The sequence below is a fragment of the Tauraco erythrolophus genome, chromosome 6 (assembly GCF_009769465.1).
Source record: "Tauraco erythrolophus isolate bTauEry1 chromosome 6, bTauEry1.pri, whole genome shotgun sequence".
Classification (NCBI taxonomy): domain Eukaryota; kingdom Metazoa; phylum Chordata; class Aves; order Musophagiformes; family Musophagidae; genus Tauraco; species Tauraco erythrolophus.
In genome coordinates, this window is record NC_141470.1 from 18559011 (window position 1) to 18581106 (window position 22096).

The following is a 22096-nucleotide window of genomic DNA, read 5'->3' on the forward strand; positions in this document are numbered from 1 at the left end:
TTAAAAAAATTTCTTCCTTGTATCTAGTCTGAATCTACCCTCTTCTAGTTTAAAACTATTACCCATTGTCTTATTACTACAGGTCCTGCTAAAAAGTCTGTCCCTGTCTTTCTCCTAAGCCCCCTTTAAGTATTGAAAGGCTGCAATAAGATCACCCTGGAGCCTTCTCTCCTCCAGGCTGAACAGCCCCAACTCTCTCAGCCTGTCTTCACAGGAGAGGTGCTCCAGCCCTTGGATCATTTCTGTGGCCCTCCTCTGAACATGCTCCAACAGGTCCATGTCTTAGTCCACGTCAAGTAGTAGGGGATTACTGCACTTGCAAGCTAATGTAGTGTCAATTCAGTCTACAGGGCCTCGTCTAGTCTTTTCGGTCTGCCAGTCAGCTAAGCAGGAATAGAAAAGTTTCCTTCTCATCCCTGTTTCCTGTCTGGATCAGACCATTATGTTCAAAAAACTCCATGTGAGGCCAGGTGTTTTAGGAGTAATGTTTCCATTAATCTTTTTATTTTAGACTTTACCTCTATCCTGAAACAAACAAACAAATGAAATCCATCCCAAAATTTAAACCACACTGCAGTCACTGAAACTATTTATAAGGAGTTAGAGTCAAAGAAGCTGTGCTTGAGTGAAGCTGTGGTGGAAGCTCTGAAGGGATGCGCAGAGCAGGGATGGAGAGATGCAGCTGTTAGGGATGGTGGAGGAAACACTTGGTTCAGCAGATTTATCTCCCTGGAGATGGCATAATATTCAGCGCAGGGGATCACAAACCCTTTTCTGTTGAGTGCTTGTTGGTGGTCTTTGAGTGAGTGACCAGTCACAGGTTGGAGCTCTCTGCTCCCAGCTGTTTCAGCAGCTGTTCCAGGGGACGTGAAAAAAGCTGTTGTGAGACAATCTTATTGTAGGCCCATCAGTGTGTTTTTAAGAGCCCATTTAGGCCATTTGAAAATATTTCATGAGAGTGAGTCTTCATGGTTCTCTGAAGTATGGGGAAATAACATTTTGTCCCACAAGAGAAAGCAACTGTACAGTAGGAAGAGTGGAGATTAGGGATAATTGCAGACTGAATTAGCACATTTAATTAACAGAATTAAAAAGAAAACTCAGCAAATGGGGAAAAGAGCCAGCCCTTGCCCCTGCTTACATTTTTTTATTCTGAAGTTATTTTTCTTTTTGCAGTGAAGGAGAAAACAGCAAAACAAATGATGATCTCCCTTCGGGTTTTTAAAATCTTGAATTGTTAATAGAAATGGGAAAGGAATATTTTTTCCCCTCTAAAATACGAATCTGAAGTACACAGTATTTTTAAATTTAGAATCTTCCTTTCAGAGAAAAATCATCTACATGATGAACAAATAAAACAATTTTCATGGAGAGAAAAACAGGACAATCTGTATTTATTCTACTCTCTGTTTGATTAAGAACATACTGCAGTTGAAAAATTTTAATAATTTAAAATGGAAGTTCAAGGTCATTTGACTTTTTTTGTTTCAACATATATAAAACCTGGAGTTTGGAGTTTTCCTGACTTTAATAGCCCATTAGAAAGAGTGCATATGCCCCTAAATCTCTGAAGATGGAGAGGATGTGAGCCAGCCTCTCTGTGACTGCTTACCTGGGCCTGGATGGTCCCTGGCATATGATGCCTTGGAGAGTTATGAGGGGCTGAGATGAAGAGATGTGCAGGTTCATATTCTATAATTAAACTTTTCCTAACAGTGTGATTAATGGGAACTCATTATTCCATGACTTAATTAAACTTCTACATGCAGCAAGCCTAGTGCAAACAGAGCCCTTATCTCTAATAGTCAAGAAGAAATCTTTAATCAAAAGATGAAAGAGCATGTTCATGAATACATAGTAGTTCTACATGCACTTTTCTGTTCCAAAAAAACATTTTTCTGCAGCACATTTTAAAGGCAGCAACGCTTACAGAGTCATGTACAGTGTTATTTTTTTGCCATGCTGTTAATTCCTGTATTTGGCTCTTGTTCAAAAGGAACTCTGAACACTTCACAGGTTGCCCATGGAGATTTTTTCACATACTGCTAAAACTGTGTGTTTTTCTCAGTGTCAGAAATCAAGTGTTCTATTTGAACAGAAACAGTGTGGGGAGCTTTAAGAAATGGGATGCAATAATCTAGATTAGAAATGGCCAGGACAGAGTGAGTTTGGAGACCCTTCTTGTGGCTTGGGTTACACAATCAGCACAACTTGGCTCTCATTTGTATCTCACCTGGCAGGAAACATCCTTCAGAGTGTTTGAAGTGAGCATTGCTTTAGCTGGGATAAATGGAGAAGAAGTGCCCTCTACTGTAATGCTACCACCACATTCCTGCAGCCTTTTCTCCCAGGCAAATCTAGTCAATAAAAATTATAGCCCAAGGTATCAAACCAACAAAGAAAGGAGAATTCCTGGTGAAGGCTTTGAAAGATCTCATCATCTTACTTTTTCTGCTGTGAATTATTTCAGAATTTCTTGCGGATTTTGTTAGATTCACAGCAGTTATTACCTTGTGTCTGGCATCAGCTCTGTGCATGTTATGGTCTCTCATTCTCATTTGACTGTGGGCTGATGAGTTAAAGAAGAATATTTTCTTTTCTGTTCATTCTTGTAGTATGGACGAGTGGATGATCATAATGTTGTTCTAAGGCTGAGTTGTTCATTAGCAGGGACAGTGGAAGGAATTTGATCACAGAGTAGGGAAGGACCATAGCTGCAGTACATGATTGTTGTTTATCTTTCATATTTGGATCAGTATATTAGTATACTGGTTAAAGACGTATTCTGCAGCTCGAAAAGTAGGAGTGTATGAGTGTTTTGAAACTTACAGCCAAAATAGAAATTAATCATGTGAGGGTGAATTCTGCAAAGGTTAAATCTTTCTGTAAATAGGAGAGACTGAATCTGCTCTTTTTTACTTTTATCAAGCGAAGTAATATTGTATTATACTTTGAAACGTGACTCTTCACGTCTCCCTCTCTTCTGTTCAGTCAACAATGTTAATGCGATGCAAGAGATCACAGCCTTTGTTTTTCTCATTTCTAGGTCCTGGAATTGCTTTTGTTGTTTACCCAGAAGCCTTAACTAGGCTTCCCCTCTCTCCATTCTGGGCTATAATATTCTTTTTGATGCTTCTGACGCTTGGACTGGACACTATGGTAAACTGCTTTTGTTTCCTCTTCTTTTCCTCTTTATTTGTTTGGAGGACCATGAGATTACCTGCTGTTTTCCATGCGGTCAGTGAACTGCTTTGCAGAAAGAGGAATAAAGTAAGGCTGTCATTGCTGAAATTGTTTGGATGAAGCTTTGGCATTGACGTCTGAGCTTTTAATACCTAGAATTCAAAATACTCTGACTCATATTCCAATATATCCAGTTGAACTTTTTTGCATACGTCCTGTGTGCTGAAATGACTCCTTTTATTTTGCCTTTCAGTTTGCCACTATCGAGACTATTGTGACCTCCGTTTCGGATGAATTCCCCAAATACTTACGTACGCACAAGGCACTGTTCACGCTCGGGTGCTGCATCTCCTTTTTCATCATGGGATTTCCTATGATCACTCAGGTAATAATATTTTCTTTGAGTATCATTGTCTGTCCCCAGTCCCCCTCTGGTGGCTGTTCTCCTTTTGCACATGTTGCAAAAGATTAAGCTGAATTCTGCCACATGTGCAAAGACACCCGGTGAGTATGAAAGCATATTATTATTTTTTTTTTCTTTTTTTTTTAAATGTATGCTCTGACTGAGATATATTTAAAGGACTTTGCTGTTCAAATCTTTCTGAGAATCAGACTTTTAAAATTTATCCTTAGCCAAACATCTCCAAAGTACTCATGTAAGTTAGGTATTCATTTAAAAAAAACCCAAAAAACAACCAACTAAACAAAACTTTTTATGTCATATAAACCATATAAACATGCACTTTTGAGTGTCTTCCCTCACAGATTAGATATATACTAATAGTCTTGGCAAACTGTGGACTTACCAATGAAATTCTCATCTACCATTGACAGTCTTCAGCGTCTTTTGTCTACTAATTTCTTCAGCGTTATAAACTCTCAGCAATTTCAAGAGGAGGTGCACAAAATCTGTTGTACTATTTTATTTATTCTTTCCCCCCCTTTTCTTTCTTTCCCCTCACCTCATCACATACCAGCCCAACTCTCCTGTTCCAAAGCCTAGGATGGCTTCAGTCTTTCCTTCACTTGAATTGTGCTGCTTAACCTCTGCCTTGAAGATAGAGAGTTACATCCTTTCCAAGGAGATGAACTGCACTTACTATTACAGTTTTCCTGGTTTTAATGGTGATTTTCCTTTTGCTGTAGTATTAAGTCATTAGAGATACTGCTGGTGGGAGATCTTGTTGTGGTTCAGTACTTATTTTGAAAAGACTGGATCCAATGTCTTCCCAAGCTGTGTTAGTTACCAGACTCAGGTGTACCCTCTGCTTTTTTCTTGCCGGATTTAGTGTTCATTCAGCCAGAAGAAAGAAACTATAGTGTAGCATGGGCCTATGTCTGGACAATGTTTGGATGCTGACTTGGGAAACAGAGTCCTGGGTCCTGCTTCTGTCCATTTTGCCTACCTTAGCGCCAGTTAGAGTTGTGACACATATGAAGAGAGACACCAGCTATACGCCGCAAGTAATGACTCCTTTATTCTTTTTTTCTTTAGGGTGGAATGTATATGTTACAGCTTGTGGACACTTACGCAGCTTCTTATTCTCTTGTCATCATTGCCATCTTTGAGCTTGTTGGAGTTTCCTATATTTATGGTAAGAAAAAAATACTGTTGTTGGTCAGCCTATGTAATGTTTTAGCATACAGTAAAGTAGCTGATAACGTGAAATTCTTAAGGAGAGGAGTAACACTTTTATTTTTTTTTTTTTAAAAAGCGCCTCCGAATTCTCTTGTTTTGAATGGAAGCATAGTGGGACTTCATTACTATAGGATTCCTTTAAATATGTGTATTCAAAATACTTTCATATAGTCTAATATCCTTTTCCTACCAATAGTTTAAAGTCAACGCTTAGAGATGAGTATAAGAATAGACCAAGCATTTAGTGACACTTCTCCAGGGGCTCTTTCACACTCCAAGAGTTTCAGGCTCAGAGACTTCTTGAGCCAGAAGTCATATCTTTGCATTTAACAACTTTTGAAGGATTTATTTTCCATGTACACATCCAACCTTCCCTTTAGCACATCTGTCCATAACACAGAATCAAGGCTATGCAGCTACTCAGACTGATTAATTATTCACAGTGGAAACACCAGTTACAGTGATCCATGTTGACATACACTAAATCGTAAGGAAGATCCTTAGCTAATATAAAGCAGTGCAATTGTCTTGATGCTACTGTATCTGCAATAATTGTTACCAGCTGGTGATTTGATCCCATAATCATCTAGTGCTTTCAGGAGACTGATTCTTGGAAATGCGTGATCTCTGATGGTTGTGGTAGGAAATGTGAACATCTCCTTGCATAACAGATGATTAATTTATGTCTGGAGTCTGGTTGTGCCACTTAAGACTTGCCTTCAAAAGCAAAAGGTCTGAATCTCAGAGTTAAGGACGACAAATATAAGGCTGTTTCTGCTGTTGCTGTGGACAGGATATATTTTCTATCAGCTAGATGTAAACAATCCCAGATGTTCTGTTGAAGATACATATCTAGCACTATGATCTTAGGCCCTAGTCCTGTGCACTGGATACTTAGATCTACGTATGTTGTGGAGTCCATTCTGTAATATAAATGCATTAAAAAATCGTACAGAATTCAAAACATTGAATTTGCTGCTCTTGCTTGAGAAATGAATGTTATAGAAAGGACAGGGCATCAACCTTTCCTTGTTTTTTGTAATTTCATGGAAATAAAGAAGTGTATTTTATCTCCACTGGCATTCAATCCAGTGAGCAGGGTTGAGCGAGTGGTTGTAAGCCAAGTCAGGTATGACCTAGTGAGGAAAGATTACAGAATACAATGGAAGAAATCAAAACCCCAAGAGAAAAGTTGATTTAGACCAATTACGTTTTGATTGATCAAAATGCTTGCTGTTTTTTATGTCTCTGAAATGTAAGTATTTCAATTAGAGTTGGTTTAGAAGTGTAATCTCCGTTGTTAACTGCTGTCAGCTTTATGTTCAACCAGTCTTCTCAAAGGACCTGTGTATAATGCTTAGAGATATCTCCTGAAGTGAAGTTTAGAGCTGGATTTTGAGGGTAATTTAGCAGAACTCTTGATTTGAAAAGGTGTGCTGGCAAGTTGTGCCATCACTCTGTGCTTCAGTTTCCATGAAGACATGCAAGGTTTGCCCATTCCCTCCCCACCAGTTACCATCAGATTTAACACCTGCTCTTGTGGAAGCCCCGCTGGGTACCTGTCATCTGAGACACTGCTTAGAATATTTTTAAATAACCCCCAAAGTATTTAAATCTTTAGAACGTCGTTGTTCTGTGTGTTTTTAAATAAGGATGAAGGTAAATAGGGAGCAAACACTGATTCTGTTCCTCCTCTGAACACTGTGTGGCAGAAGCACTACAAACCTGCCTTTGTGGAACAACGTTTTATTGGGCTTATAAGCAAAATCGCTCTGGCTAGTGCCTGCTTCACCCAACAAATTCAGTATCCCTTAAACCACTAACTTTTATGAAAAAACATAATACAGAAATAGTTACAGCACTGCAAAGGAAGGACTTGAAGAGAACTTTTTTTTTTTTTTTAAATTACATATTACTTTAATCAGACTTGGAAAAGATCTTCCGATTACAAATCATTCTTTCTCTTACCAACTGATTGTTAATCAACAGCTGTTAGTAAAGCCTTTGATATCAACTATTTCAAAGATTTTTCCCCGGAATTAACCTTTTGCTAGACTAAAGAACTTCCAGTCTTTTACACGAAAAAGGAAACATTTGCTTAGCAATCACGGTCTGCTTGACTGATGTATAGTAGCTACTTCGACTGCATTAAAGCTACATCTCTAAGGACTGTTCATAGGAATACAGCTTGTATAGCTTGTGATTTGCATGTTGTAAATACAAGTGAAGCTGCTGCTCTTGTTATATTCCTTCAAGCAGTGCCTAAAATTAGCATAATATATTTTCAAGCTCTGACAATTGCTGTTTTACACTCTGCTGACACCTTTCTCTGTATACATGCACTCTTCATAGCAAGCAAGTTGGCACAATAACAGCAGGTGCTTTTATGATGAAATAAATCTGCCTTTAGTTCTTGTTACACGTTCTGCTTGCTGAGCTTGTTGAGATTTTTAAATCAAAAAGAGGCACACTTGGTTATTGCCTTGCAATAATTTATTTTTCAGTCAGTACTAAATAATCTATTTTTTTTGTTTCACGTGCTGGTATAGATGTTTATTCTCCAATTGTTTAGATTATGATGTGATTGGTAAAGAATAGATTAGAGCTGCAGGTATCAATTTAATCATCGGCGTAATTCCCACTGTTGCATTTTGTAACATGAAGAAAAATACAAAGATCCTTGTGCTTGAGTGAAACTCCGTTGGACCCTGAAAATATATGACCTTATTTTGCTCATGCTCCTTCTAGATCTCTTTTTTGACAGTCTGTTGTTGGGAAGGTTTGTCGTCAGAGCAAGTGTATTTGTAGAAAGTGTTAATAATTTTGATCATTTTACTTCTAGCAGAATATTGAAGTAGCTGTCTGTCTCAGTTTGATTTTTCCTTTTTAATGGATTTTATATCTGCAGCACTTAGGAATACATCATCCTACTTTAGAGAGTAGAAATTGAGATATGGAATATCATGTATTGTTTATTTCCCAAAGTTATTCAGCAGGCCTGACTGATCTGAGAGGAAGGCCAGATATATTGAGATTTAATTGGCTTTCTCTTAACTAAAACATCCTTTGAACTTTTCTGTGGAACTTGATGAACCTCATTTAAAGGTCTCCTTTTGGGTCCATACCACAGTGACCCTGGGGATTACAGCTGGTTCAGGGATACAAAGTTCTATGACAAAATAGAGAAGCACGTGATGAGTCGAGCGGGTGCTGAAGTATGGTGATTCCATGGGTCATAAAAATTACATGTATTTTACAGAGAAGAGAAGAGGCTTTCTGAAGAATGGCATTTGCTATAGTCAGTGGAAAAGAGAAAAAGAGGGAGAGAAATTACAGTTATGGAAAAAAAAGTGACTTTTGGGTCCCTTTGGGTTAGCTTTCCAAGCTTACTGCAGGTTGTACTTCCCCTCTCCAAAGGCAGTTCTTTGCAATATCATCTTCTTGTTTAATTTCTGGATTTTTCTCCTCTATTTCTTATCATGACAGAGTTTCTTTAGCTTTTCTCTGACATGCTGTCTGCCTGAACTGGTTTAATCTCTGCTCACTCTCTGAGCTGGGCCTTTAGGGCTTCCCTAGCACTATCTAGCCCCGCTGCTGGCTTGGAGGTGTATCAGAAGACACTGACTAATGAACCATTGCTATTTTTCACCTGCTGGGCCATCTCTTCTTAATTCTGGGAACAGTCAGGTGGATAGATTTAGTTCTCCTCCAAAATTAGGTGGATCAAGCCTGGGGATTATCCCTTCTAATATTCAGCAGCTGCAGTGGCTGGCTATAAGGGCAATAAGAACATAAAGCAGTTAATTACTTTTGTTCCAAGTGTTTCCTCCCTTACTCAATGACTCCTCACCAATATATAAGCTCCGTCCTTGTCCCTACATAATAAAAGTTAGATTAAATGCTGTAGAATAATGCTTTGTAAAATTTAAATGACAGAGACGATCACCTGTCTCATTAGATAAAATTGACTCAAATTTGAAATGTTTGTATAATGGAGAAGCTCAGCCTTGGACCCCCAACCTCCCTCTTCTTATCATAATTAGAAAAGCTGGCCTAAATTTCAATTTCGTTTTTATACCTTTTGGATAAATTATTAATAGCTGTAGTGAGTAGAGGCCAGGCACATAAACAGCTCTGCAGAACAAGACTGAAAAGCAGGCTGGCCTTTATCAGGTGGGCAATAGCAGCTGCTGGGCCAGCATGCCTTTGCCAGTTGCGTGGCATGGCCAGGGACATAGCTGCAGAGATGGCTGAAATATCTTTATCCAATCTCGCATGTTTTATTAACCCAAGTAACTTTATAGATGTGATCAATACAATAATCTGAAGCATTAACATATCAGTCAATCTGTTTGTTCAAACAACACTGAGTATAATTTAAAATATTTATAGATGCTCCCTAATAATTCTAAGTGTTGCTTACATATCAAATGAAAAATAAAGCATTACAAGTGTCGACTCAAAGTGATACAGTTGTATCCCAGTCACATAATAGGTGTATAGAAGCTCAGATATGGTCTATGCTGAAACAGGTACACAGATATTCATCTTCACAGTGAAATATAACAAATTGTGTGCCAAAACTAGCACAAGTATATGCATAATTACAGCTAACTGGTACACACCATTAATGCTTTAACCGGAAACATACTGAACGCTTAATCTCTATGTAAAAGCTGAATTTTGCTTTAATCTTTAGAAAGTAAATATTGTATTAGAATGGTTCCCACCATAGTACTCTCATTTTTTACTGTGTGGTTAGAGCCTCCATTGAAGTTTCCAACCAACAAGTCAGAGTTTGTTTCTGTAATTAGACCCAGGGGAGATCACAGGAGCTATGTTGCAAACTCCAGCTCGTTTCATTCACACCTAATTGCATTTACGTTTGCTATTTACAGGATTGCAGAGATTTTGTGAAGACATAGAAATGATGATTGGATTCCAGCCAAGCAAATTCTGGAGAGTCTGTTGGGCATTCGTGACCCCAACTATTTTAACAGTAAGCAACATTTCTTGTGAATGTCTTCTCCAAAGAGTTTTGTTGTTGTTTCTTCATCGTTCATGATGTTTCTGAACGGTAGCAGTTGGATCTTGGATGCAGATTCCTAGACACGTGCACACACGTGTGTGCATGTGTGTTCTTGCATGTGTGTATGTAGTAGACCATAGAGAACATAAGTAATGGTATTTTTGGTAGAGCTCCATGTGCTGCAACAGTAGCCTTTCCTTGTCTGTGCAAATATACAAAAATACCCTTGCATATCAGCATTTTTGATTGTTGTATACATACATGTGTGTGTTTAATGTATATGTGTGTGTATATATACATATACACACATAGAGGGGGAGAGGAAATTACATGATCCTCCTGTCTGTTCTCAGGTTGAGATAGGGAAAAAAAAAAAATCATTTAATTGAGTCATCAACTAATCTGAGAGACATGCTATGGAAAGGCTTACGTGGAAATTTGAGTGACAAAGTTTTAGCTGCAAAGATAGAGATGTTTTTGCCAAGGTTGAAATAGTTACATCCTCAGTAATAAATATAAATCCCTTCAGATTCTCTTTAAAAGAAAAAAAAAAAAGAGAGAAAGGAAAAGAAAAAAGAAAAAAAAAAGGAAAAAAAAGAAAAAAAAAATGGGAAAAAAGAAAAGGAAAAAAAGGAGCTTTTGTTTCCGAACGCTCTAGGCATGGAGGCGGTGAATGAATGCTCGCCACTTCACATCCAGACACGCCCGGGCGGCCGGACCCAGCGGGGCCGCGACCCATCGCTGTCCGCTCGCCCCGGCGCCGAGCGGCTGAGCGCGGCGCTGCCCCGCCGCCACCGGCAGGTGGCGCTGTGCGACAGCGGCTGGCGGCGCTCGGTCCTGGCCCGGGGCCCGGGGGAGCGGGGGGTTCCCGGGGCGGGTGGGAACGGCGGCTCCCTGCGTGTGCTTCGCTGAAACCAACAGAAAAAGGGGGTTAAATTTAAAAAGAGGTTGTGTTTTGGTGATTTTTGTGGTCGTTTTTCTTTTTATTGTGTTTTTGTTTCCTCCCCCAAACCTGGAACGATTCTTTACTTCAGATTTCGGTCTCCGTTTAATCTAAAAGATGGCACGTTCTCAGTTCTACCATTGCTAGGCAGATTTTTTCAAGTCCAAGAGTCAAAGTATAATAGCTATATCTACGTTTACCATCTAGCTCTCTAACACGATGTTTCCTTTACATTTTCACCTAAGTACTGATACAATCTTTAATCGCATATCGTTTTGCCACACAAATGAAATAATTCTTTTAGCCGTTTCAAAAGCCTTCAGCCCCATAAGTCAGTATAAACCAACTGAGCCTCCTTTCAACAGTATTTTACATTTGAGAGAACATACTTTGACCTGAAATTCCTCAGGCCTGGACCATAGGCACAGCAAAATCATCACTATTTGCATGGGGTTTTAAAAACTCACTGTCTGACGGCAGTGCTAAGTAGTTACTACAAGTGTTTGTGGATTTTTAGGTACAAGATAAGGAAAGTTACTGGAATTTCTGATAAGACACAGTAAGTATAATGTCAACTGGTGGGGTAAAGAAGAAAAATGGTGACTCTATAGTCCTTTGCAGTCACTTCTTCCAGAGAAATTATATTTCTGCTTACTTGCTGGGAAGTTCCTATTTGTGCTGTTCTTTAGTGCAGCATAAATATTGATAAATCTTTTTATTTCTGGAGGAAGTAAAAAAGGCTCTGCATAAAGTTAGTAACTTCCTTTCAGTACTGTTAGTTAAGGCACAATATATTTTTTTTTTCTGAAAACAAAAAAGGTTTAGTTTTTTCAGACAGGAATGTGAGTTTTGATAAACTCAACAAAATCCTGTGTTGTGAGGAAAATAAATTTTCTACAATGAGAACAATTTTTTCAACGAGCATAATGAAGATATTCTACTTTCCCACATAGATTTTCTTTACTGATTGTCTTCACTGAAGTATATTATTGCTGGGCTTAAAAAACAGGTAGATCTATCGTACCTATCCAGTGGCAACCATTGTTTGACTGTGACAATATACAGGTATAGTTTGTAAATCCATTTTTAAAAGTCTGAAGACAGCCCACTTTAGTCTATAGTATTAGGATAACATCAACAGCAACGTATTATTTCTCTTGAGCGCCTTGTTAAAAACTATGGCATGTGCATGTGGTTTTTTTAATCTCTTTTTTTCTTCCAATGGTTGTTTTCAAGATGCTGCCTTAGACCCATTGTTATACTTCTGAAGGGAATTGTAAGGCGTTTCTGCAAATTGCTCAGTTTCTTTAGTGATCAGAATTGCACTCTTAGCTACTACCAGTAATCACAAACAGGGAATGGGAAATTATGTTATCTCTTAAGGAAAGCAAATTTGGAAAGCAAATTTGGAAAACAAACGGGGTCAGTTCAAACTTGCATGTTCTGTTGTTGTTCCTTCCAAATGTAATATTTAGTGAACTTACGGTGAGAAATAAATTGACACTGATCAGTCGTAATTCAATTTTTATGCAATGGAAACAGACAAAGCATCACCAAGCAGTACATTCTTTTCTATTACTGCCTCTGTAAAGCTAATATTTGATATATTCAGATAGTCTAATATTAAACTTTCAATTACTCCACATCTCTGGAAATAACACTGATCATTTTTAAATGTGCCTTCACCTAGTTATACTGCTATAAATCTTCTGTGTGCAATTATTGCAAGCACAGGCATTTCCCAAAAGTTACTGAATTATGCACAAATGTAAGCAAATGTATTGCTATTCTTACAGTTAGTGAAAAGGAGTAACTTAGCATAATCACATTAGGTAAAACTGCCAATAGACCATGTAATAAAGTATGTTACTCTAGGGGCAAGATTCTAATTTCAATTCTTCTGGCATAAATACAGTGATTTTTGTGGAATTTTGCAAGATTTCCATGAAACCCATTAGGTTCAGGCTCTGACCTGTTTTATTGCAGCTCGTGAGAGCGCGCTGCCTTAGATGTATGCGCTTTTATCTATATTCCATATATACCAACTCTGTGTGTGGTGCCTACCATTTGTTGCATAGCAGGCTTGTTTTGCTTACTCAAACATATTTGTTTTCCTTCCTTGTTTCTAGTTTATTCTTTGCTTCAGTTTTTACCAATGGGAACCAATGACGTATGGAGCTTACCACTATCCAGGCTGGTCCATGGTGCTTGGGTGGCTGATGCTGGCCTGCTCAGTTATCTGGATCCCAGTGATGTTTGTGATAAAAATGCATCTAGCCCCAGGCAAATTTATTGAGGTAATTCTTCTGTCTTTTTTTCTGCTTTAAAATATGGTCACAGAAGACTGTCTGTTTTATTTTACATTGATTTTTGTGATATTGAATGTCTAATAGTGCTAAGATTACTTTTTGGTAAGCTAGTTATTGTGTCGCAAAGAGATGTTCAGTTGATTTAAAATGCAGACCTTCTATTCTCTGTCCCTCAAAAAAATGCTCCTAAATTGTTAAGTGATTGCTTTTATGATAACTAGGAGGAGTTACAAATTTCATAAGCGCCGGTATGTTGTTACTGAGAGAAAGTTGTTTTCCTTTGTTGGCCTTTTTGCAAAAGCAGCGTGTACATGTAGGAAGCATCAACTGCTGGTGTGTATCGTGTGGCAGTGAGCCCAGCAGTCAGTGCTAGGAGATGGCAGTCAGGAGTCGCCGCTTTGCAGAGTGTGAGACGGATAGGACAAGTGGAAATGGCCTCAAGTTGCACCCGAGGAGGTTTAGTTTGGATATGAGGAAAAATTCCTTCCCTGAAAGGGTTATCAGGCATTGGAACAGACTGCCGAGGGAAGTGGTGGAGTCACCATCCCTGGAGGCATTTAAAAGACATGTAGACATGGTGCTTAGGGACCTGGTTTAGTGGTGGACTTGGCAGCGCTAGGTTAACGGTTGGACTTGATGATCGTAAAGATCTTTTCCAAACTAAATGATTCTATGATTCTGTCATTCGGATGCCGAAGTCATCTGGATACGTTCCAGGAGGTTCTGCCATTCAATGAAGTTTAGGAATAATACATATGAGAAGACCTCATGCTCTACAGCTCAAACTACTCATTTCAATACTTTGCTGACAATCTTTCTTCTCCCCCTTCTTCATCTTTTTATTTTCCTTGACTAACCTGATCCTTTCTGGCACTGGGGCTTAAAAAAATCCCAGGGGGCACTTTATTTTTATGCTGTTTTTGTTTATTTTGCAAATCAGATCCCTGCTGCTTCCTCCTCCCCACTGCTCCAGAAACATGGCAATCCCCTTCTGCTCCCTGTCTCTGTGCCCTGGCCCTGCCTGCCACCCTGGCTGCCACCACTGCTGCTCCCCAGCTGTTCCCATCCCACTGGCTCCTCAGCAACTTGCAGGGTGTGGTACAGGAATGTCTTTCTCATGTCAGCATTTCATCCCTTCGTTGCCTTTGCCTTGTCATCTGAAGAAGTCCAATGGGCTTATTTTTGGCCTTTGCAGCTTTCTCAGTTCTGTCCTTCCCTCGCTGCACGCTGCTCGTGCTGCTCCTTCCTCGGGATAAGGAACAGACACTCGTCTCCCCTTTTCAGCTCTCCTGCAAAACCTGTCGGGGCTGTTATATGCCTCAAAAATGAAAAGGAGAGAAAATGTACTAAAATACAATAATATTTTGGTCTCTCAATACGTCATACTACGCATGCCTGAGGGAAAAGACTGTGCTTGTCTGCTTCACGTGAAGCAAAGGACTTCAATATTAAGTGGTGGGACACTCTGGGAGAGAGCATCCAAGTACACAGTTGGCACTAGGCAATGAGGCCACTTGTCTAAAGGATCATTCAGCCCTTGTGTAGCACACATTGGAGTGTATAGTTCAGGAGACAACTGTTCCTACTGGAAACGGGCTAATGTGAAATTAGACTTACTCGTTCATCGTCTCGTAAGTTTCTCTCATTGAGACAAATGGTCCTGATTCAAATCTTCTGACTTACATGTGTAGTACTGGCATATGTATTGCTGCAAAAAAAGGGCGCTCTCCTTACTATCTCTCTGGCAGTGCACCCAAAGAAACACCAAAAAGTTGGATCTGTTTTGAAGGGGATTTTGCTGAAGTTATTTCAGCTGTAGCCTGGTATTTCCTGAATACCACGTCTGCTGCATAAAATTATTATGGTTGATTTGGGAGGTAAGAGTTGCAAACTGATAATTAAGCAGAGATTAAAATAACTGATATAGAGGTCTGATTCACTTTATTAGGTAATAAACATATAATTGTTCCCTCTTAAGTCATCAGGAATATGTTTTCTTTCCTTTTTATCTGTAAATGCGCCAATCAAATTATATATTCAATAAAGAAATCAGCGGAAAGATTAGAAGATTTTTGTTGCTTGCCAGGTTAACGTTCTCCTTTCTTTTTTCCTGTAGATAGAAATGAAACATTTTATCATCTCAAAATTAAAATCTTTGTTCATTCATAGCAATGTACTACTTTTTGGTCATTTGTATACTTTTGGGAAATATACTAAACAGAAATCCAATTATTTTAATGCAGTTACCCACTGCTTAGACCATTGGGCTAAGTAATCGTGCACATGTCCTTCAGTAAGTGAGCCTCGCAATCTGTAGCAGTGGTTCTGAGCTCCCCTCATATGGTGCGGGGGAGAATGTATAATTAAAATCTGGGCACTTTATCCTCTATTAATCTTGCAAACTTTTTGCAAAACAAACACTGAGCAGTGGAGCATTGCAGGGCTATCATCAATAACCTCAAATGAGCCTATCCTCATGTCTCCTGCATTGTAATTCTGTTCCGTAACTTCAAATGAGATTCTCTTTTCTCTCCCCTGCATTGCAGCGACTCAAGCTGGTGTGCTCCCCACAGCCCGACTGGGGTCCGTTTTTGGCCAAGCACCGTGGTGAACGTTACATGAATATGATTGATCCACTGGGAACCTCTTCCCTGGGACTTAAACTGCCAGTGAAGGATATAGAACTGGGGACCCAATGCTAATAATTATTACATGGGTGGCAATAACATTGTCATCCTTTTCTGACACTTTTTTCCGTTTTGTTTCCCCACCATTTCTTCTTTCCTTTTCCGCAGTGCCTGAAAGTGGTTGCTTAGGAAAGTAGGACTTAGTGTTGCATGCCATAGGGAAGACCTAGCTAGACCACTTCCAGGTGTAGGTGATGCCCATGATGTGTTCTGTACCCCATGAAACAGCAAAAGCCTATTTTGCAGCAGGTGACATAATGGGTTTTGTCAGGTGATGTAGGAATAAAAAAAACTCAATGGAAAAATCTTTTAAGGAGATCATGTGCAGAATTTGACTCGTTTCACACAAGCATCCTTGTAATGGGTAGCGATGATGGGACTGGGATTTTGTCACCAGTGTAATCAAAGGGAAGTTCAGCCCTTAGATGGAATGGAAGTGATAAAGGAGGAGGATCTCCTGTAGTCCTGGTACAAATCCAGCATGAGGCTCTGGCAGTAAGCGGGGTCGCTTTGTCTACTCTGACAGCAGACCGGGACCTATTGTGTATGCACGTTCCTTTTATGATTCATAGTAACTTTGAGGACTTGTTACTTAAATGGAGACTCTTCAAATAGCACACCAGGAAGCAATATGTGGGATCAGAACAAAAGCACAAAAATCGATTTGATCTTTTTAAGTAGAAAAATAAAAGCAAAATTTAAAGAACTGATCATTTGAGACAGGGACTAAACTGGATTTGCGTCTAGAAGTGGCTTGGAAATGGTGCCAGACTGAGGTGTATGGGCATCACCGTTTAAAGTGCTGTCATAAGTTTCTGTTGATAATTTTGTATCTGTCATTTCAGTTAAAAACACCTCAGTTATACAAAGTGTCTGAAACCTTGCTCCATGCTAAGTGCACCTGCGGTTTCTTCACTCCAATACTCTCAACATAGTTTTCCTTGTTTCTCTACTTTTGTTTACAGTATCTCCTCAAGAAGCCATCATATAATTTGTGCCTAATTTTGTATTCTTACAGTGGTAAGTGTAGTCTAGTTACCACCTGGCAACAGTTATTAGAAGTTAGATGTGCTGTTCAACTTTGTGACTCCCTGTTCATTCTCCTATAAACACCTTTATATAACCTTTAGATGATGTATTCTTCTCTTTCACCAATGGGGAAATAGCAGAACCCCACTTGTCTATATATATTACATATATAAGACGTAAATTCCTCAAAGCAGTATTCTCTTTGAAATGTACATAGTTTATTTTTCTGTTGTTGTTTAAAACATTTTAATTAAATAAAAAAAACCCAAACAAATTAACCACTGCAGTCATCCACATGGATGAAACACTAGATATACAAAATGCAAGGGGCAGGGGGAGAGGACAATTTAGTAGATGGCCATTATAATATTGCATAGCAATAGGACATTCTAGATCATTACATTTTAGAAATCAGATGTAAGTGATGATATGAATGCTAAACTTAAATAGTTTTGTTTCTTATTGGGCAGAGTAAAAATAGAGCTTTTTAAGAATACATTTATTTACTTGAATAGAAAATTAGCCCAATTTATTGTAAATGTACTAGAATGAGGGAGAAAAATATATCTTCGATAATTGGCAAAACTGTAACCTTTACTATCTTGTTATATTCTATACATACATATATGATATTTTTTAGCAGTGATCAGTGTTCATGTAGTGTGTGCTAGTGATGTTTTATGTCCCTATAAATATCTTATCAATCAGTGTAGAGATGGTGAGCCTAGAGTAGTTTAGCCTGTTTTTTCCCTCCCCACACACACTACTGTGGTAGCCAGTAAATGTTTTTTCCTTTCAGGGGACTGTTTCGATCCCGTTCTTTTGTCTGTCTTCATATTACAGGGTCTCAGGTAAACCTTCAGTTAATGTGTGTCTGTAGATCAGTAGACGTGTCGTTTCATCCTATTGAAGGAAACAAAACAAAAACTAAACCTTAATGTAACACTTCCACAAATTATTAACTTATTTTTTCTCTATGTGTGTATATATATATGTATATTAAATATATTAATCATTTTGCTGAACTTCCTCTTTCACGGGGCAATTAGTGTTGCCAGTTCTAGGCACTGCTGGAGACCTTTAATCCTCACGCGGGACAAGCGAAGCACCATCAGGGGTTGTCACTGAGAGAAGTGAGGGCAAATTTTGCAACGTTTTGTACTGGCCCCTGAATCTCCACTCCACGGGCTCTGTCGGTCCCCGTCTTGCATGGCAGCAAGATGAGACTCTTCTGTGAGCTTCTCTGCCTTAGAGCTGTGTCCCCCCTTCTTTGAGCTTCACCTGCTATTTCGATAGGGGGTTGCTTTTCTTACTTCTGGGTTTTGTTTTCCTGGCAGAGGTAGGTTTCAGAAGCCACACTCTGTTTGACATAATGAATGTTCATAAAGATGAGCTGGAAGTTTGGCCCCCATGTCTACATGGGGCTGAGGACCCTATTCTGGATGAAAAAAGGAACCTAAGTCAGCATCTCTAGGGGAATTTGGTATTTTTGTCAGGACAAATAGCTCTAGGCATCTCTTTACCAGTATTACCAAGCATCTTGATTTGATTTTTGAGAGTCCAGGCCAGTTTCTTTTTACTACTATTGTGATTAAAAAAAAAAAAAAAAAAAGAATCCATAGATTTGTTCCTCTTTTAAAAAAAGAAAACACACTCAAATTGTTTAAAAGTTCTGAATCCTTTCACTTGCTAACTTGTCTCAGGACATGCATTGGAGCTGGGATTAACTAATTGCAATAAAATTACCTCAGTGTAAGGATGTCAGTTACTGTTGTACCTTAAGTATAAAAGAAAGATCATTTGAAGGAATACTGCTAGGTTATAATATCTTTCCTTTGGCTTGGATTACCAAAGCAGAATGCATATTAAAAATTGAATTGCTTTTCATGATTTATGTAATTAATCTGCTTGGTTTTAATTTAGATGTTGTTCCTGTGCCTGTTAAGTCATTAGCACAGGATTAGTCTTGAATTTGAAACCTTGAAAACAGATGATACTGATTTTATTCTAGCTGACATTTGTCTTCAGCTTTGACCTCCATTACTAGGCTTGCAAAAACACTTAGAGAGGGGAGAGAAAAGCATACAAAAATCACAGAAGATATGAAGTTTTCACTGTATGTTAAAAGCAGATTTTTTTTTTTTTTTCACATTAGACTTTTAAAAAAGTATTTTACTGACCAAATCCAAATGTTGAGATTAAATGAACCAGCAGTGTCTTCTTTAAATGAGAAGTAACCTTGAAGCTTGGGAATGCATTTCATTTACCATGTTCTAGGAAAAGTTTTGCATGTACTTTGATAATTTTCTAAAAATAAGTTTAGTAACTAATTAAATACCAGTTTAAGATCTTTGAAAAAAAAAAAAAAGGAGGGGAAAAAGCCATATTAGTAAAAATGTGATGTATGTACTTGCAGATCTATCTATCTTGTGAGTAAAAAATGTTCAAATTTGGTGAAATTACTTATGTTGCATATTTTTTCTTTGAAATGAAATTGAATTTCTGGATGAGCTGAGATGCATTATTGTATGCATTAAAGATTATACCTAATGCAAATGCTTGCCATCTTCAAATTCTTTCGGGTCTTCCTAGTGTTTTTAATATGCAATGTTCAAAACTTGTGTTTCAGCTAGACACGGCAGCACTTTGTTTCCAAAAGACGAGTTTAACAAAATGACCTTTAATTGAGAAAGACTTGGATTGTCACTATATGATGTTTCAATTGGGTCAAAGTAGTCCTTGATTAGGTTCTGCTCCATTGACCACATTAGATGTGCCTCAGCACTGAAGATCATTGCTTCTGATACACGGTGTGGCTATTTCTTACAACAAAACTCCAATGCCTGATTTATTTTAAATACCTTTATTGTTTTTGAATATATATATAGTTGTAGGGATAATATGATTTCTTGATGCTTGTGATAAAGCAATTGTTTATTTCTGGCAGACATTGGTTTCCTGTTGGTTTCTTATTCTGCAGCTCCTCTTCTTGCAGTCAAAAAAAGACTTGTAGGAATTGTGGGTTGCAGGCTGCAGACCTTCAGCAAGTGGCAGCCCAGAAAGCATGTCCGTTTTGATAGTAACGCTGTTGTAAGAGACATTAATTTCTTAGTTTGTTGTTAAATGGTGTGTGCATAAGATCTGTAAAATGGTCAGAGCTTGATGTTCCCGAGAGACTCAGGTTGACGACTCAAGGTGGGAGGGCAGGGGTATTTGGGGTTGTCACCCTCAGGCAGCCTATTGCCAAAGAGAGAAGGTTTTCCTAATGGGTTTAGCATAATGTGAGAACTGGGCTGGACCTTATTGCTTGCAATATTATTATTTGCCCATAATATTTAAATACATCTTCAGGTAACCATTTGCCTTACAGCTATCTTCCATTGTTAGGAAAATTATTGATCGATTAAAACATGTTGTTATCTGTCATTTATATTATGTAGTATTACCTTGTAAGGTAGATGCTTAGCTGGTATAAATTGGCACAGCTTTGTCTGGAGCTGTGACAATTTACACCAGCTGAGAATTTGCGCCCTGTGTCCTATGGCACTTTATTACGGACCCATTACTGATGGGTTAAATCTTAATTACTTGCGTAATGTCATATATAAATATATATATATTTACAGGCATTCTATGGGGTACTGCTGCCTATGGATAAAGATTTGTACCCTAACCAGGTCGTTGCAATTTTTTCATTAGCTATACATGGAGAAGATATATTATGTTACAAAGAATGCATCATATATATCTCATGTAGTGCATATTATAATGCTGTATGTTGTTAATTTAAGAAATCATTATTCTTGAGGCCCTACCTCAAATTTTGTATTTATGTGTACAAATGCAATTTATTGTATTATATATTTGCCTATTATATTTGGATGTGATAAATTAAAATTATTCAATAATGTATGGGCTCTAAAGACTCTAAATAAATGTCCAGTGTTTAAAACAAAAAATATGTAGACATTTTTCTGGTGAATGAAACGTCTCTTTTTCCACCACCTCCTTCCCCACCCAATACACACCATAAACATCATTCTTACTTAACACACAGCCTTAAGGTATCTACAGAATCGATCTATTTGATTGTTAGAAACCTTGAGCAGCAACTGGAAACAGCCCTCATGGGAAATGGAGATATTGCACAGCTGCAGAAACAAGTACCAATTAAATGGTTGGATTCTTAACTATTTGAGTGCTCTGTAGCTTGTGGAATAATTGATTGCTTATCAGAGGACCAACTGGATTTGCTTAAATCCTTATCCTATCAATTCAGTCATCCCGAAGGTTGTTGAACTGTTACAAACAACAAAGATTCATATCAGCTGAAGATGCAAATGAGAAATGTAAGGGAAGAGCAAGTGAAGAAGGGAAGCGTAAGGACACTGTTCCTGATGTTATTGTACCTTTTGTTTAAAGCCGAATTCCCATGGTGTGGTGAGGGCAATGCAAAGCAGTGATTGTGCCACAGTACCAATGCAGTAAGCAGGTTCTTCCCTTCCCAGCAGCCTGCTATGGAAATGGTGCTGATCCAAGCTGTTTTTCTGTTGGCAGACAAGAGCTTTTGACAGATTTTCCCCAAATTCAATAGCTCAAGTAGGACCTCTGATCATGGTGTGGCACCAAATGTGGTAACTAACACAAGAGATACTAGAGTGGAGATGAGCAGGAGAGCGATTCCAGGCAAGGATCTAATCCTGAAGACATCTCAGTAGCTACATGGCAGGACTATTTCAGCAGTTCTGGTAATCAGTTCCTCCCAAAAAAGTACTTTGCTCTGTCCGTAAACTTGCATTTCTCTGAGATGTGTATGTGCAGATGTAGGAGATGGCAGGACCTAACTATGGAAGACTGCAGTAATTCTTTGCACGTATAAGGCAGTTTTCATCTTGGAGAAGTCTGAAGTTACTAGCGAGCACTGTAAGAGTCCTGGGAGGCAGGTAAGTGTTGTTAGTCCCCTTTTCAGGAGGAAAAACTGAGGCACATGGAATTTCTCAAATCTCCAGAGTTGACCAATGTCAGCGAATGATACAACACATTGATTTTGGAGTAAGAGACAGTCCTTTGTTGTCACCATTAGGCACCACTGCTTTAAATCTTGGAACTCATGGGAACAGATAAAAATCCATGTTCTTTTAACTTGGATGTATGGATTCACCCAGGCCATGCTTTAAACCGATATATGTTACCTAAACGACTAAAAAATAGGCACATCTTCTATTGCAGTACTTGCAGATGTGCTTAGTTTGAAATAATTTCATGTTTTCAGTACTG

The 22096-nt window shown here is 38.5% G+C and overlaps 1 protein-coding gene across 1 annotated transcript in view; it reads left to right on the forward strand.

Moving 5' to 3' along the window:
• Positions 1-15805, forward strand: part of SLC6A5 (solute carrier family 6 member 5) — a 28484-nt gene extending 12679 nt beyond the window's left edge. The window contains exons 8-13 of the mRNA XM_086613866.1: positions 3047-3159; positions 3437-3568; positions 4679-4778; positions 9721-9821; positions 12924-13091; positions 15650-15805. Of these exons, the coding sequence (XP_086469992.1) occupies positions 3047-3159; positions 3437-3568; positions 4679-4778; positions 9721-9821; positions 12924-13091; positions 15650-15805 (770 nt within the window). The remainder of the gene's footprint in view (positions 1-3046; positions 3160-3436; positions 3569-4678; positions 4779-9720; positions 9822-12923; positions 13092-15649) is intronic.
• The last annotated feature ends 6291 nt before the right edge of the window (positions 15806-22096 follow it).